Raw genomic sequence first — 13055 nt, forward strand, 5'->3', positions numbered from 1 at the left:
CATAAAGTAGCATTGGGAAGGACTGGAGTAGACCGAAGAAGAAGAAAAGATTTTTACAGGTCTCCATATAAGCCTCCTAAACTACCTTAATCCTACTGCCAGACCTTGATGGAAGAACAAAACCCCAAACCACCAGAAGAGCAGCCATGTATTTTAATCAACAGTAGCAATTTTCCAGGATTTTGTACAAGAGATTAAAAGGGATAGGCATACTGAGTCTGAATAAAGCATGTGAAAAGCATATATGTATATGAGGCAGAGTTCATACCCAAACATAGTAGGCGAAAACCGCAAACATTAACAGACTTCTTTTTACCCATTAAGAAGCATATTGAATATCTAACTTTTCCCCTATGTAAATGATCTATACACCAGTAGCATAGCACAGTAGGGCTAACGTGTTGTAACTCCACAGGAAACTTCAGGTTTTATCTGCTCACTTCCATAATTCTCTCTACATAAACTTACTACCATGCTGAATCCTGCTGCCCAATACTCAGGAATGAGAACGGGCCCAACTCAGAGCTGTAAAGGACATTCTGCTAGTTTATGGTCTTAACATCAGGTAAAGCTGCAGCAAAAAGTTGTCCAAAACAGATGACAGACAGTACTATTCTGAGACCACAACCCCAGTTCTGCTTTTTGTGCTTTAACTTGTGAAATGGGGCTCCCATTCACAATCCTGAAAGGGAAAGACACAAGTTGCCAGAGCAGGATACAACATAGAGAATTTGTCTGGTTTCAAGGGTTTTTTCCCCCTGCTCCTTAATTTCAGGCATTAATTGAATTCCAAAGTTTCTAAGACCTGCTATTCAAATTCACTGGACACCACCACAAATTTAAATTCTCATCTGTTCTCATCTCCAACACCACCCACATACCTAAGGCCTGTGAATGCATGGGCACAGCAGTGCAAGAAAACCACAAGTGTTTTGTGAGTATGAAGTTGAATTATTTCCAGAATCTGCCAGGGCTCTACAACTAAACTAGGTTTTTCAAATAAACTACTCTAAAACAACACGCCCAATTAAAGTTTACCCTGCCAAATGGCTCGAAGATTCCTCGAAGCATATCTTCAGTTATATTGAAGTGTAATGATCCCACATAGAGCCTCATAGGACCAGCACTGCCCTTCTGCAGATTATTTGCCATTGCTGCTGCTCTGTTTTTCTCTGCCTAAGGAGAAAATAAAAATTCATCTTCGATAAGAAAATAATTTAAAAACCCCTAACGTAAGAAGTAACTATCTCTTAGACCTAAACTAGAAGATTCACCAAACATACAGAAGCTGTTGCATGATATGCAGTCTATTCATCAGACTTGAACTTAAGAGCTACAAAATCCAAGACCATGACCAAGTACAGAGACAAGATACTCCAAAAGCCTTCAAAGTGAACAACTTCATGCAGAATTCTGGCTTCTATCTATCAAATTATCTGGAAAGCATACACAATATAGCCTTCGCTTCTGTAACACTATTAAGAATTTCTTTACTGTTACTTGCTTAAGATCTGTATTTTCCTAATGCCTTTACACAACTTTGAATCACTTTAATTTGCCTGTTATCTATGGGAAACAAAAGTCCATTATCACTAGCTTAAATAATCATTCTTGTTAAGGTTTTCCAAACATTCAGTGGCAGCCAAATTTTCAAACATTAAGTTTTTCATCAAAATACAGGAGGCCTAACTCTGCATGAACAAAAATGAGGCTTACAATTCCTTACCTGTGATGCCTGTACTATGATAGGTACACCCAGGACTCTCTGTCCAGTCAGTCCTATTGCCAGGGGCACTGAACTAACATCAACAAATTCAACATAAGCAATCCCCTTTGAACGTCTGGAATTTCTATCTGAAATCATTCGCACATCTCGAACCTGAAAGGCAGAAACAGAGATGGAAATACTTTTAGAGAAAGAGGAAAAAACCTAATGCAGCCTATTTCTCCGACACATATTAATACTGAAAATTATTTTCTACAGCAGCATACACCTTTTGTAACAAACGTATCCCAGAGGCAAGCTAGCATTAAAGCTGCTGTTTTGTTTTGTATGTGACAGAACTTGCAGCACTCTAATGCTTTACACCAGAACCTTACAGCTGATAGACTAAATGAAGTTTTTCCATCTTAGAAGTTACATGAATTTTCAAATGATGCTATAACTGACAGACCTATCTGAAAAAAGAAGAAAATATGAAAAATGAAGTGTTTGAGTCAGAATTGCATCAACATGTTTTGCCTCACATCACATGAACAAGCAACTACTAAGAAACTACATTTTCACGTTCAAAGCTTTTAATAATTAGTTCACCATTAATCCCTCTTTGTACAGGTATAGGAAGCTCCAGAAAGCCACATGCTTACAATTCCAAGAAACTATTGAACCTGTACTAAGTTGTACTAGGACAGCTTGAGGCAAAATTCAGGATGATTTGAACTTCCCTATCAATTACCTTCCCTACTGTAGAGAAAAATTCTTCCAGATCTCTTGGTCGAATTCTTGCAGCCAACTGCATGCAGAACACTGTTCGAGCATCCCTCTCTTCAGGGGTAAGATTATCAATAGGTTCTCTGGAAAGAGTAAAGTTCAGCTAAAAAATCAACTGAATTATGGTAACTCATCTCTGGACCACACATGATACACCAAACGATCAGTACTTCAGAGTCTGATGGAAAAAAAAATGCCTGTTGTATTAAGAAAAAAGGCAGAGTAAAGAACTGAAGTGAATACCAAATATTAACATGGTAAGTTATAACATGATTGAATTCCCTATTTCAACTGTGAACATCAAATATGACTGGAAAATTCTATTTTATGTGCAAAAGCATAAACTGAGGTATCATTTTGCTACTGTCTAGAACTGGTACCAGGTACCACTATGGAGCTTACATGTCCTTTCCACCAAAATGATGGAAGGACAAGAACACAAAAGCAAACAGGGCAAACTAGCACAGACTGGCTGTCCAAACTCTCAGACACGTAGTGTGGGCTAGGCTTTACCAACTCACATCTTCCATTTACCCAGTCACTTTGGACTCACTACTCACTTTGGAGTCACTATAGCCACCGCATAAAACAAGACTGACATCCATGTAAATAGAACTCTCAGTCCTCATTTCATAGTTTCAGCTTGTTAACCCCTAAAGAAGTATAAATAGTGAGTTTCTTTGATCCTTGACACATTAAGAACTAGAATAAATTTATTTCAATACTGAACTGTTAGCTCAAATTAGATACACCACTGTTAATGTATTAAATCTTCAAATCCAAACAAATGTGACTTGTACTCAAGTACAAGTTACATAGGAAGTAGGCATGGTGGATCCTGGATTGAGCTTCTGTCCATGTAGTATGTATTTTTATTAAATTAATCACACAGATATTAATCAATTAGAAAACACAACAAAAATTTAGACATAATTATCTCAGTAAGAGTTTGCCAGTCATTGAAAAACAAATTGAGACTGGTTAAATTTGACTGCATTAATGTAAGAGAATAATCTCATTAGCAGCTATCTAAATCCTATTCCCTTAAATGAGAAGATTAAGAATGGATAAGCAGCTCCTAGATTGCAAAGGCATATAACCTCTCAACAAATAACAATAATAAATACTAGATAGCAAAAAGAAACATTTGTGCTTTCCCATTCGATACTCTGGATTATTAAGCACAATTTAGCAGAAAAGCTAATTTAAATCACAATTAATGGGGAAAAGATTGAGAATACAGAAACACAAAAAAACAAACAAATCAAGACTTGTTTTGCAAACCGACATTATTTACAACCTTTTATGACACGGGGAGAAAGCAACATACTACCAAATGCTCTTCTTTCACTGGCTTTCTGAATGAATTCCAGCATCACTTATGAGTGATGAGCTGGAGAGCAAGTAGTCATACATTATTTCACCATCACTTTTCCAACTCCACCTGGACAAAAACAAACAAACCCAAACACACATAAAAAGCCATACCTAACAGGGCTTTTGTCTTTTCTGAAAGGACTTTTGCTTCTGGAGCGACGTCTGCTAAAAAGAAAGATCAACAAGGTTACAAGAAAACCTTCCAATATACCACTCCTAAACAAAACCTATTAATGATGCAATGAAAAACAGAAAAGTCAAAAACCTTAATTTGATGCTGTGGGGCAGACCAATCTTCCCTCTGATGGCACTGTTGAATTTTGGACCAGAACTACGGCGGAAGAAAAGATAAGACACCTGAGTACTTGAATTCAAAATTTCCTGTCTGTACTCACATTACACTCCAAGTGCTCACCCACCCTTGCTCTGAACTTGCCAGCATTTCCATTAGCAGCATCCACAGCATGCATAATATTATCAGTTGGTTATCAATACATGCAGCACTTCAGACCATAAGGCACAGAATATGATCCCCTCCCACTTTCACCTACATCACAAAATCCCAGAATATGCAGGACTCTTCATGAGACAGTCAGTCATGGCACATTTGTATATGCAAACTATTGTGAGCTAGTTACTGTTATAACCATTTTCAACAGTTTTTTTGTCCACATGCAAGTTCTACACACTGACAACTGCAAAGCATAACATTCGTGGCCTGGAACTCTGAGAGTTCTTCTACATACGTCAGAGCTGTATGTCAAGTGGTGCTGGCAGGATTACGTGCTCGAGTGTAACATTTTAAAATCAAAAGTTCCATGAAATTTAAGGTGCAAGAGCAAACCGAAGTAGCTCCATGCAGACACCAGCAAGGGACACCTTCACTAATGGTGTCTCGGCTCTAACCACTAAAGTGCTGCAAATATGTAAATGAAGCTTCCTTAAAATTCCTAATGGCCATCAAACCACAGAAGCAATGAACCCAGCAGTCAGCTGTATACAGACACAACCACAAAAGGAATCCTATCTCTTGACTGAATCTAATTTAATTCTCCAGGCATCACAGAGTCTCTTAGAACAAACTGTAATCTGCCCTTTGCTTCTATGTTAAGGACAGTCCTCTTGCTAGTTAATGGGGCACCCAGGAACAGAGTGTGACATGAGCAGTTAAGATTCGTCCTATCGTGCTCTCCCTAAATTTGATCTCCTGGTAAAGAGTTGTTCAAAAGGCAAAGAACAACACCTGTTAACATTCTTCCTGTATCTTCACCAAGCGCAGAGGCACTGCTGCACCGACTGAATGCTGTGCACTGGGCTTTGGCTTTCCATGTGTAAACAATTGATTCTTTCTGCTGTTGCTACAAATTGATGTAAAATTCCCCAAAAGACATGGTGGGCTGAAAACATTAAGTAGCCTTTCACTAAACCCATCTGGCTATGCAATTTGTCTGAAAAACGTCTTCTTGCTCCTCAGTGGAGGAGTAAAGCTTATTGTTAAACTCAGTATCCACCACAAGGAGGAGGAGGATAGCCATTTTTTAAGCATGTCATGACACAGGTGGAAGTAGTGGGCCAAGATCCAAAACCATGCTGGCCAGGTTAAAGCAAGGGAAATATGGCCCTGTACAACACTGGAAAAAAAATAAAGAAAAAAGACCATTTAGAAACTACTTATGAAGAGAAGATAACTACTTACTGAGAGAAAATAAGACATAAAATACAGGCACATGTTGAGATGAGATCACAATTGATCAAAACCAGACTTTTTTTTGCCTAGGATAAATTACTCCCTTCCCTGCTCAAGTTCAGACAAATTATTGCTGGGAGTGTCCATTCAGGTTCATCAGTATCTATGGAACAACTGCCAAAAGCTGCATCTGGAAATACTAGTACTAATTTCAGAGTCTACCTTCTTATCAGACATGGGACTACATTGCACCCATCAGATGTGAAACAAGGTGCTCTCCATTGAAATTCCAGTGCAGTCAGACAAACCAATTACAGTGACTCCAGAACACTAACATGCAGACCAACTGAACCGTAACAAATAGTTAAGACCATGAGTTTTCAAGGAAATGGCGAAAGAAATGTTGTAAGTATTTGTTGTGCTTGCCACAAGTATTCATCTAAATCTAATGAATAACAAAACCAAAACACAAACAACTGAGAAGTAACAGTTTTCAAATACATGCACAAAGTGGGGGTGCGGATGGAGGGAAGAGGAAAAAAGGGCAGGGAAAACCCACAACCCACCACAACTTCAAAAATCTCTATTTTCTTTCCTGACTAGTACTATCTTATTCACAGAACTCCAAGAAACCAACATTAAGAAACCGCAGAACACTGGAACAGACCAAGCAGAAAGCTGCCTAGGGCAAGGTGAGAGCCCAAACTACCTTCCCAAAATCAAAAGTATACCCTTTTCAACAGTATTCTCCCTGTGTTTTTCCTAAGGAGACTTGCTTGTAAAGCTGTAGATCTCAAGTAAAGTTTCTTCATTGCTTCTACTGTCTCTACAATTGTTGCCCAGTTCATGCTAACCTGTATGGAAACACCGTGTCACAAGCCATTAATCTCTAGGTCTAGGAGTCACTTTCTTTCCAAGCCAAAGTCCTGTGTGCAGCCAAAGCACACACTTCCACAAAACCTACGAGATGCCACGCATCCCAACAATGGTCAGGTCAGAAGAAAGCCAGCAAATTATCAGCTTTTACCCACTCATTCAAGATTCCAACAAAAAAAGTCAGACAAGGCAAACTCTGGCTAACAAAGTCCAGGAGAATCACAAGGAACTTTCAGTCATCATTGTAATCAACCTGTTTTCCTAACAGCTTTGTCTAAATTTGTGGTTTCAGAATAGAAACAGGATGGTCTAAGTGACTTCTACTTTATGTCAGCAGCAACTGGGACTTGCCCAGCAGATGTCTAAGCAAGACTACTCAATCAAATTCTTTCTCCTAAGAGACCTAATGATACAGCTATGAAATACTTAAGGGACAACATATGTGAAAAGAACATGAGGAAAAAAAACCTTGTGAACACTAAGCAATGCAAGACAGTCACCTAATTTTAACCTGATTTTTAAAAATTAAACCATTTAACCATGATTAACCACATTTCCAGCCTAAAGTGAGAAATTCAAAGATTTCAGGTTCTCTGTAGCACTCTCCTTTTCCTTCAGTTGCCTAAACTTTTTTCTCACTACTGCTGAGATGCCTCCTTACTTGCTCCCAGCAGCAAAATCATCTCAGTTTACAGATAATCAGCTTGAAAACGAGCCTTTATAAAGCTCATGAGAAAGATCACAAAGAGGAGGAAGAGTAAAAAATAAGATAAAATAGAAGCCATTAAGCAATTTGATCTAGATACTGCAGTCAACTACAACCCTGTCAGCAGTAACTCCAACCCAAAACTACTTGAACAGCCCCACAATAAGAGATTCCAGAAATAAATGCTCCAGCCAGAAAGAGTACTCTGGCAGTCACTTTTGAAACACTGAACTTACGCCACTGATACAGAGACAACTTCTTCAAATGAAAGCTCAATATTGGTAGATCCAAATGTGGCTGGTGATGCAGGAGGCTTTATTGCCAAAGTTTTCATCTCCCTGAAATTCAGCATCTGTTATACAGATTTAAAGGTGGGTCCCTGTATTTTAAGAGCCTTGAACAGGAACTCTTAACAATCCCTTCTCTTTCACACATTTAGAGCCAAAACTAGAAGTCTGGAATCACATTAGCATGTTTATCATTTTAACAGGACCATTCATCATCTACAACTGAATGACAGCAACTGCTTGCTGACTGCCATCAGTCAACACCAAAGCTTCTGGGACACATGCACTTGCCCTACAAAAAATTTCCACAAAACCATCTAAACACACTAGAATTCTACCTGGTTAAAGGAAAGCAATGATTTGGCAACTGAAGCAGCAAACAAACTATCAAATGAATAAGCACAACTATGTACCCTCAGAGCATACTACATTATCCCTGCTTCTGGTTCACTGTGTCTCAACACCAGAGCAATCATCCAGAACAGCTATGGGAGTGTCAGGATAGCAAAAAAGACCCCTCGAAACTACTTACCTTTCTGGCATAACATATCTCAGTGCATTAAAACAGGCATGGGTTATTGTAGTAACATCAACACTTTCAACCTCTACTTGCAGAAATTATTTTGGAAGACCAGAACACTGGAACCCCCAAATTTCTCCAGGTGAAAAACCTTCTCACGCAGTGACAACAAGAAAAACAAAGAATAAAACCCTCCAACACAGCTGGAAGAATGCAGCAACTCCCACCTACAAGATGAAACAAAGGACATCCTCTCCACACAACACTGCACTGGAGGGAAGGATGCCAGCAGGCTCCATATACAGAAGGCTCAAGTTTTTGACCAAGGTCCTCTGTACCTTGAGCCACAACAGTCGCACTGGCATAACCCAACCAGCTACTGTAATCTTACACATGTGATAGAGTTGTAGGAAAAGAACTCTGCACTGCTGATATCTTTACAGCTGAAGTCCAGAGCAGTGTACAGAGGCTCTGATACTCAAGACAAAGGAAAAGCAGGGCTGATATGTTATGATCCCCACATACACAAGACTGATTATGCACAGGGCGCCACTGCACATTAGAGGACCCAGGAACTGCAGTAGGTTTTCATTATGAAAATGCCAATATCCAGGTGACTTAGCAGAGTGAGATCCTGAGGACCTCAGGAAGCTTTTGTTTGTAGTCCAAGAGTACAAAAAGCCCCAAGAAAAACATTAATGTTCATAAAATTGTACAAGCCTACAATTTATCAGAAGGTAAACACTGTCTGCTCAAACATCTTGAGAGATTTGTCTATCATGGATGGCATTATATGTCATGATTAAAAAAATACATCCTTTTCAAATGCCTTCTTTTAACATGATCTTGCATTCCAAGATTTGACAACAATTGAGATAAGACCCAGACAAAAGCAGAGACAAACAGCAGCCTCAGGTAATCAATGACAGTCAAGCACAAAGCCCATTTCTCACTGAGTTTCTGCAAAAAGAGGTGATGGGAAGCAAAGGGGAGAGCCATGGTACAAACCATCAGAAATTATACTGATGAAAAAATACATTTTGAGAATTGATTTACAAATACCTGGAACCACCTATTGCTGGAGTTCTATCAAGCTAAATATCTGAGAGCGATGAAAGAATTCTTGTCAGCCTCTAAACAAGTCTGAGAAAAAAGCAGGGCAAATTTGCAGCACATGGGCATTGCTAAGACAAGATGCTCCCAGTTTGGATGCATAAACATGGAATACATTTGTGTGAATATTCATTTATGGAGTTAATGTTCAAGAACAGCAAGACAGTAAAAATCTTGAGTAACACAAAAAAAAAAGGAGTATGAGCCTGTAACCAAATTAACAGACTACTATTAATTTTTTGACAGTAAACCATCAAGTTCATATACTTTAAACAGTCAGGACATAGAGAGAATTAGGTTGTTATACTGATTTAGTGATAAACTTCATTTTCCACTCAGCTGTACACATTCTTTCCTTTGCTTTCCCATCTCTGTGTTTGGCCAAGAATGAAAACTACAAGAGGAATATTACTATCCTCTTTTACACTCTGTATTTACTGACATTCTTCAAACTTAACATCTCCCTTTCTTTTCTGTTATAATTATTGACCAACGTAGAAAGCAGAGAATGATACATTGACCTTCCACGTGGTAACAATGAAGCAGCACACAGGCAACTCTGAACAAATAACCTACTAGGGACTTCTATAGCGGCCTCTGAATCTGCGATCTCTACTCCTAGAGCGGCTGCGTCTGCGTTCTTTGCTTCTGCTCCGTTTCCTTTCCCGGCTTCTGCTCTTTTTCCGTTCCCGATCTCGGCTCCGCTTGCGTTCCTTACTTCTGCTCCTCTTTCTATCATGGCTTCGACTTCGGCTCTTGCTTTTTTTTCTCCTGACAAAGAAAAGTGCAACTTCAGTTACACACATAGTTCAGTGTTACTTACCCCACATTCCTCAGTTCCTCTGATGTCACAGACACTGATGGGAAAAGTTTGTACCTATTGCTATTTATACTTTTTATTGTTAAATGAGTGGTTAAGCATGTCAGCAATCTCCTTTCATGAGCCACATGAAGTCTGCAACAGCACATTTTAAATTTTTTTAATTGCTAGAGAACGCTTTCAGAAGAGTAAAAGGACTAATTTCCTGGGTTAGATCTAGTACATAGCAGTTGCAGTACTTCATCTGGTGTTCAAACATACTTCATGATTTTAAGAATAAATTATATAGCAAAGTAAAACAAAACACAACAAAAATAGGAAGGAAGAGGCAAGTCTGGGGGAAAGGAAGGTTGTTTCCTCTTAAGAGTTCCTGCCAATCATCTTTAACATGCTGCTTAAGAGTTTAGCTTCCTACTTGCTACTCCCACTCATAAGCCACTTGCTTTTTCAAGTCTATGGCAGTTAGAGGTCTGGGGCAAACTGCAGATTTTTGTAACTTTACCAATTTACTTAGAAAATTGAATCTTCTAAAACCTGTATGTCAATTATACCTCATATTAGAAAAATATGTGCAGTGAGCAACTGTTCCATTGCTGCATTTGGATTGTTCACAAATTTTTTCCTCCATCTCAGCCTCAGACCACCAAAGCTTAGTCTCCTAGTTTCTAAAATATGTATGTGTATATATATAAAAGACACGTGTTAAACAGATGCTCAAGCCATTACTTAAGACAGCAAAATAATCAACTTTGCTTCTAAACTTCCAAAGTTTGAAACATCCTTTGTCATTGAATTTTTCCTCTTCCTCCTTTTGGGCCTTCTGAACACAGATATTACCTTTCTCAACATGGTCACTCATACTCTTAAAAATTCTTTTAAAAGGGCATGTGGATTACAGAAGGTTCATCCCTGTGGCTTTCTATGCCCATGAATCAACTAAGACTTCTACTTAGTTTCAATTTCTGAAGTAAAAACACCTCTCACCTGCCACATCTAACTGAACCTAATTATTAACAGCTTTTGCTCTCTGATCTCCACCTAGGAAGGTCCATTCAAACTATCTTAGTATCTATCTCTGAAGACAAACATTTTGCAATTACATTTTAAATAATGTTTCTTTTTTTTTTCTTATCTGCCATAGTCCATTAGTTTTTTTAATATTTTTGTATGGACAGAGAAGCATCTGCATCAAAACCCAATGTTCAGAAGCTTCACAATTTCTGATCGTTCTCTATTTCTGCGTGGTGTCATCAAAATCACTTAACCACACTTCCTGCAGTAATGCAGTTGGTGTGGTTAGGCACACACTGTCCCTTCTCCTCTAGGATCCATCATTTACCAACACTTCCCCAAGATAAAACCCTAAGACACTCACTATTAAAATAGCTCTGAAAAACTCCCTGAAGCTCACTATACTGACCAGTACCAGTAACTGCAGCCACTCTTCACCAATGACAGCAGCTGTTCCCTATCCAACAGAGGGAACCTGCTTTGTAGGCAAGGACTCCCAGCAGTCCAGATCCATGCTCTGCCTTCACATCACAATTGAGCTGGACCTACAGTATAGACATCTAGTAAAAATGCAGATCCTTAATTCTTCCAATTAATAAAATGGACATTTAAGTATGATTCGACAATTACTGAAAGCTGCACATTGTTATTTATTTTTAAGTTGCTGATGTTTGCTGTGGATTTTCCTGACAGTTTAAATCTTACTTCAGCATTTGCCCAACTGAAGTAGATAAAAAAATACCATTTAGACACAATTCAATTGTTTTAAAGCAAAGCAAGCAGTCTTGCAAACCCTACATACACCTTTGTCTTCAGCAACAGAGTACACTGTCACACATCACAAACAAAATACTTGTCTAAAGATTATGGGGAACAAGAACTATTCCAAAATTAACTTCTAGGGCTTAAAAATATTGACAGCAGTTGTTTTTGATGGGGTTTTAGAGGTCTCCATAGTTAGCATGAAAATTATTTTCATTGTATTATTTAGAACACAAGTAAAAGGTACAATCAATTTTAGATAATTTGATTCCAACCTAAGTCTGACCTTGAAATTGGATTTATAATTTCCCAAATATTTATAGACTTGAGAAAAAACTTTATTTGGAGTACTTCAGCCTGGCATCTGTATGATTTCAGAAGGTGACAACAGCATACATGTCGACTTCATTTCTGTAATACACAGCTAACTTTTTACTGTTTTGTCAACCATCAACTTCGTAATTCTTCTTTTTACATCAATTACCGCTTCACAAATTATGCTTGTAAGGTAAGGAACTTATTTTACAGACTACACACCTTTTGGGTATCAAGCAGGTGTTCACACCCTGGAATTATGCTTGCTGAGCAAGGTGGGCTTGTACTTTTGTTTTTTAAAAAGCTTGTACTATAAATTTAGACATCTTCAAAGGGCAGGGATGCGGAGAATAGAGCAAGGTGACTCAACACCCTAAACCTTTTCAAGAAAGCACTGGTGTCTTTAACTGCTTTCCACTGCTCCAAACCACAATTCTACAACAAATAATTTTTAAAATGCAAAATCCATTGCATAGTTAAAGTAACAAAAAGAATTTAAATATGATGAACATACTAAGTCTGTATTTTTATCTGATGCTAGGTGAAGGTTTTTGCAATTTTCATTACATCAGTTGCAAAGGGTATTAACTACATTTGTAAACAAAATAAAATTTCCAAATTTCTGCAACTGCAAATTCCAATCTTTTTCAAATAATTTCTTTAAACACCACTGACATGGAATCACAAGTCCACAAAAATCAGCAGCCTCCACCCAAAAGGACAGAACTGAGAAAATACTTACTTCTTGCTGCGTTCTTCATGACCATTGGCACTGCTCAATTTGTTCTCATCCTAAGCAGGGTTGATAGAAGAACATCGTGAGGACGAAGCGGAAATATTTCAAGTAGTCAAAGGGTAATGGGAATAGGAATAAGAAAATAAAAAACAGAAATTTTAATACTAAATTACTTCTTTACAGTTTAATGTGGAAAGCTTTAGAAAATTTAGGTAGGCATGTTTAACCACTTTGCTGCTTAAATTTAAGTCATACAATTACAAAATACAAGACTTACATAATTTAAAAGTGTGTATTAAATTGTAGATACTTCCTTACATGGTTTAGAGAGCAAGTTATCCTGTAGAATTCAGC

At 38.1% G+C, this 13055-nt stretch overlaps 1 protein-coding gene across 7 annotated transcripts in view; it reads right to left on the reverse strand.

Annotated features, from left to right (window-relative positions):
* The window catches only part of RBM39 (RNA binding motif protein 39), a 30828-nt gene that overhangs the window by 12755 nt on the left and 5018 nt on the right, over window positions 1-13055 (reverse strand). For 4 of the 7 annotated variants that reach the window (XR_011004846.1, XR_011004847.1, XM_068208147.1 and 1 more), the window contains 7 exons: window positions 12708-12757; window positions 9634-9828; window positions 4134-4199; window positions 3980-4033; window positions 2457-2574; window positions 1727-1879; window positions 1039-1176 (listed from right to left, as the gene is read on the reverse strand). Coding sequence is in view for 5 of the 7 variants with exons in the window: in XM_068208147.1 (XP_068064248.1) it covers window positions 1039-1176; window positions 1727-1879; window positions 2457-2574; window positions 3980-4033; window positions 4134-4199; window positions 9634-9828; window positions 12708-12757 (774 nt within the window). In the remaining 2 variants the exon portion in view is untranslated. Of the gene's footprint in view, window positions 1-1038; window positions 1177-1726; window positions 1880-2456; window positions 2575-3979; window positions 4034-4133; window positions 4200-9633; window positions 9829-12703; window positions 12758-13055 lie in introns of all 7 variants that reach the window. The other 3 variants (XM_068208148.1, XM_068208150.1, XM_068208149.1) reach the window with 3 other exon arrangements.

This window comes from Anomalospiza imberbis, chromosome 17 (assembly GCF_031753505.1).
Source record: "Anomalospiza imberbis isolate Cuckoo-Finch-1a 21T00152 chromosome 17, ASM3175350v1, whole genome shotgun sequence".
Taxonomy (NCBI): domain Eukaryota; kingdom Metazoa; phylum Chordata; class Aves; order Passeriformes; family Viduidae; genus Anomalospiza; species Anomalospiza imberbis.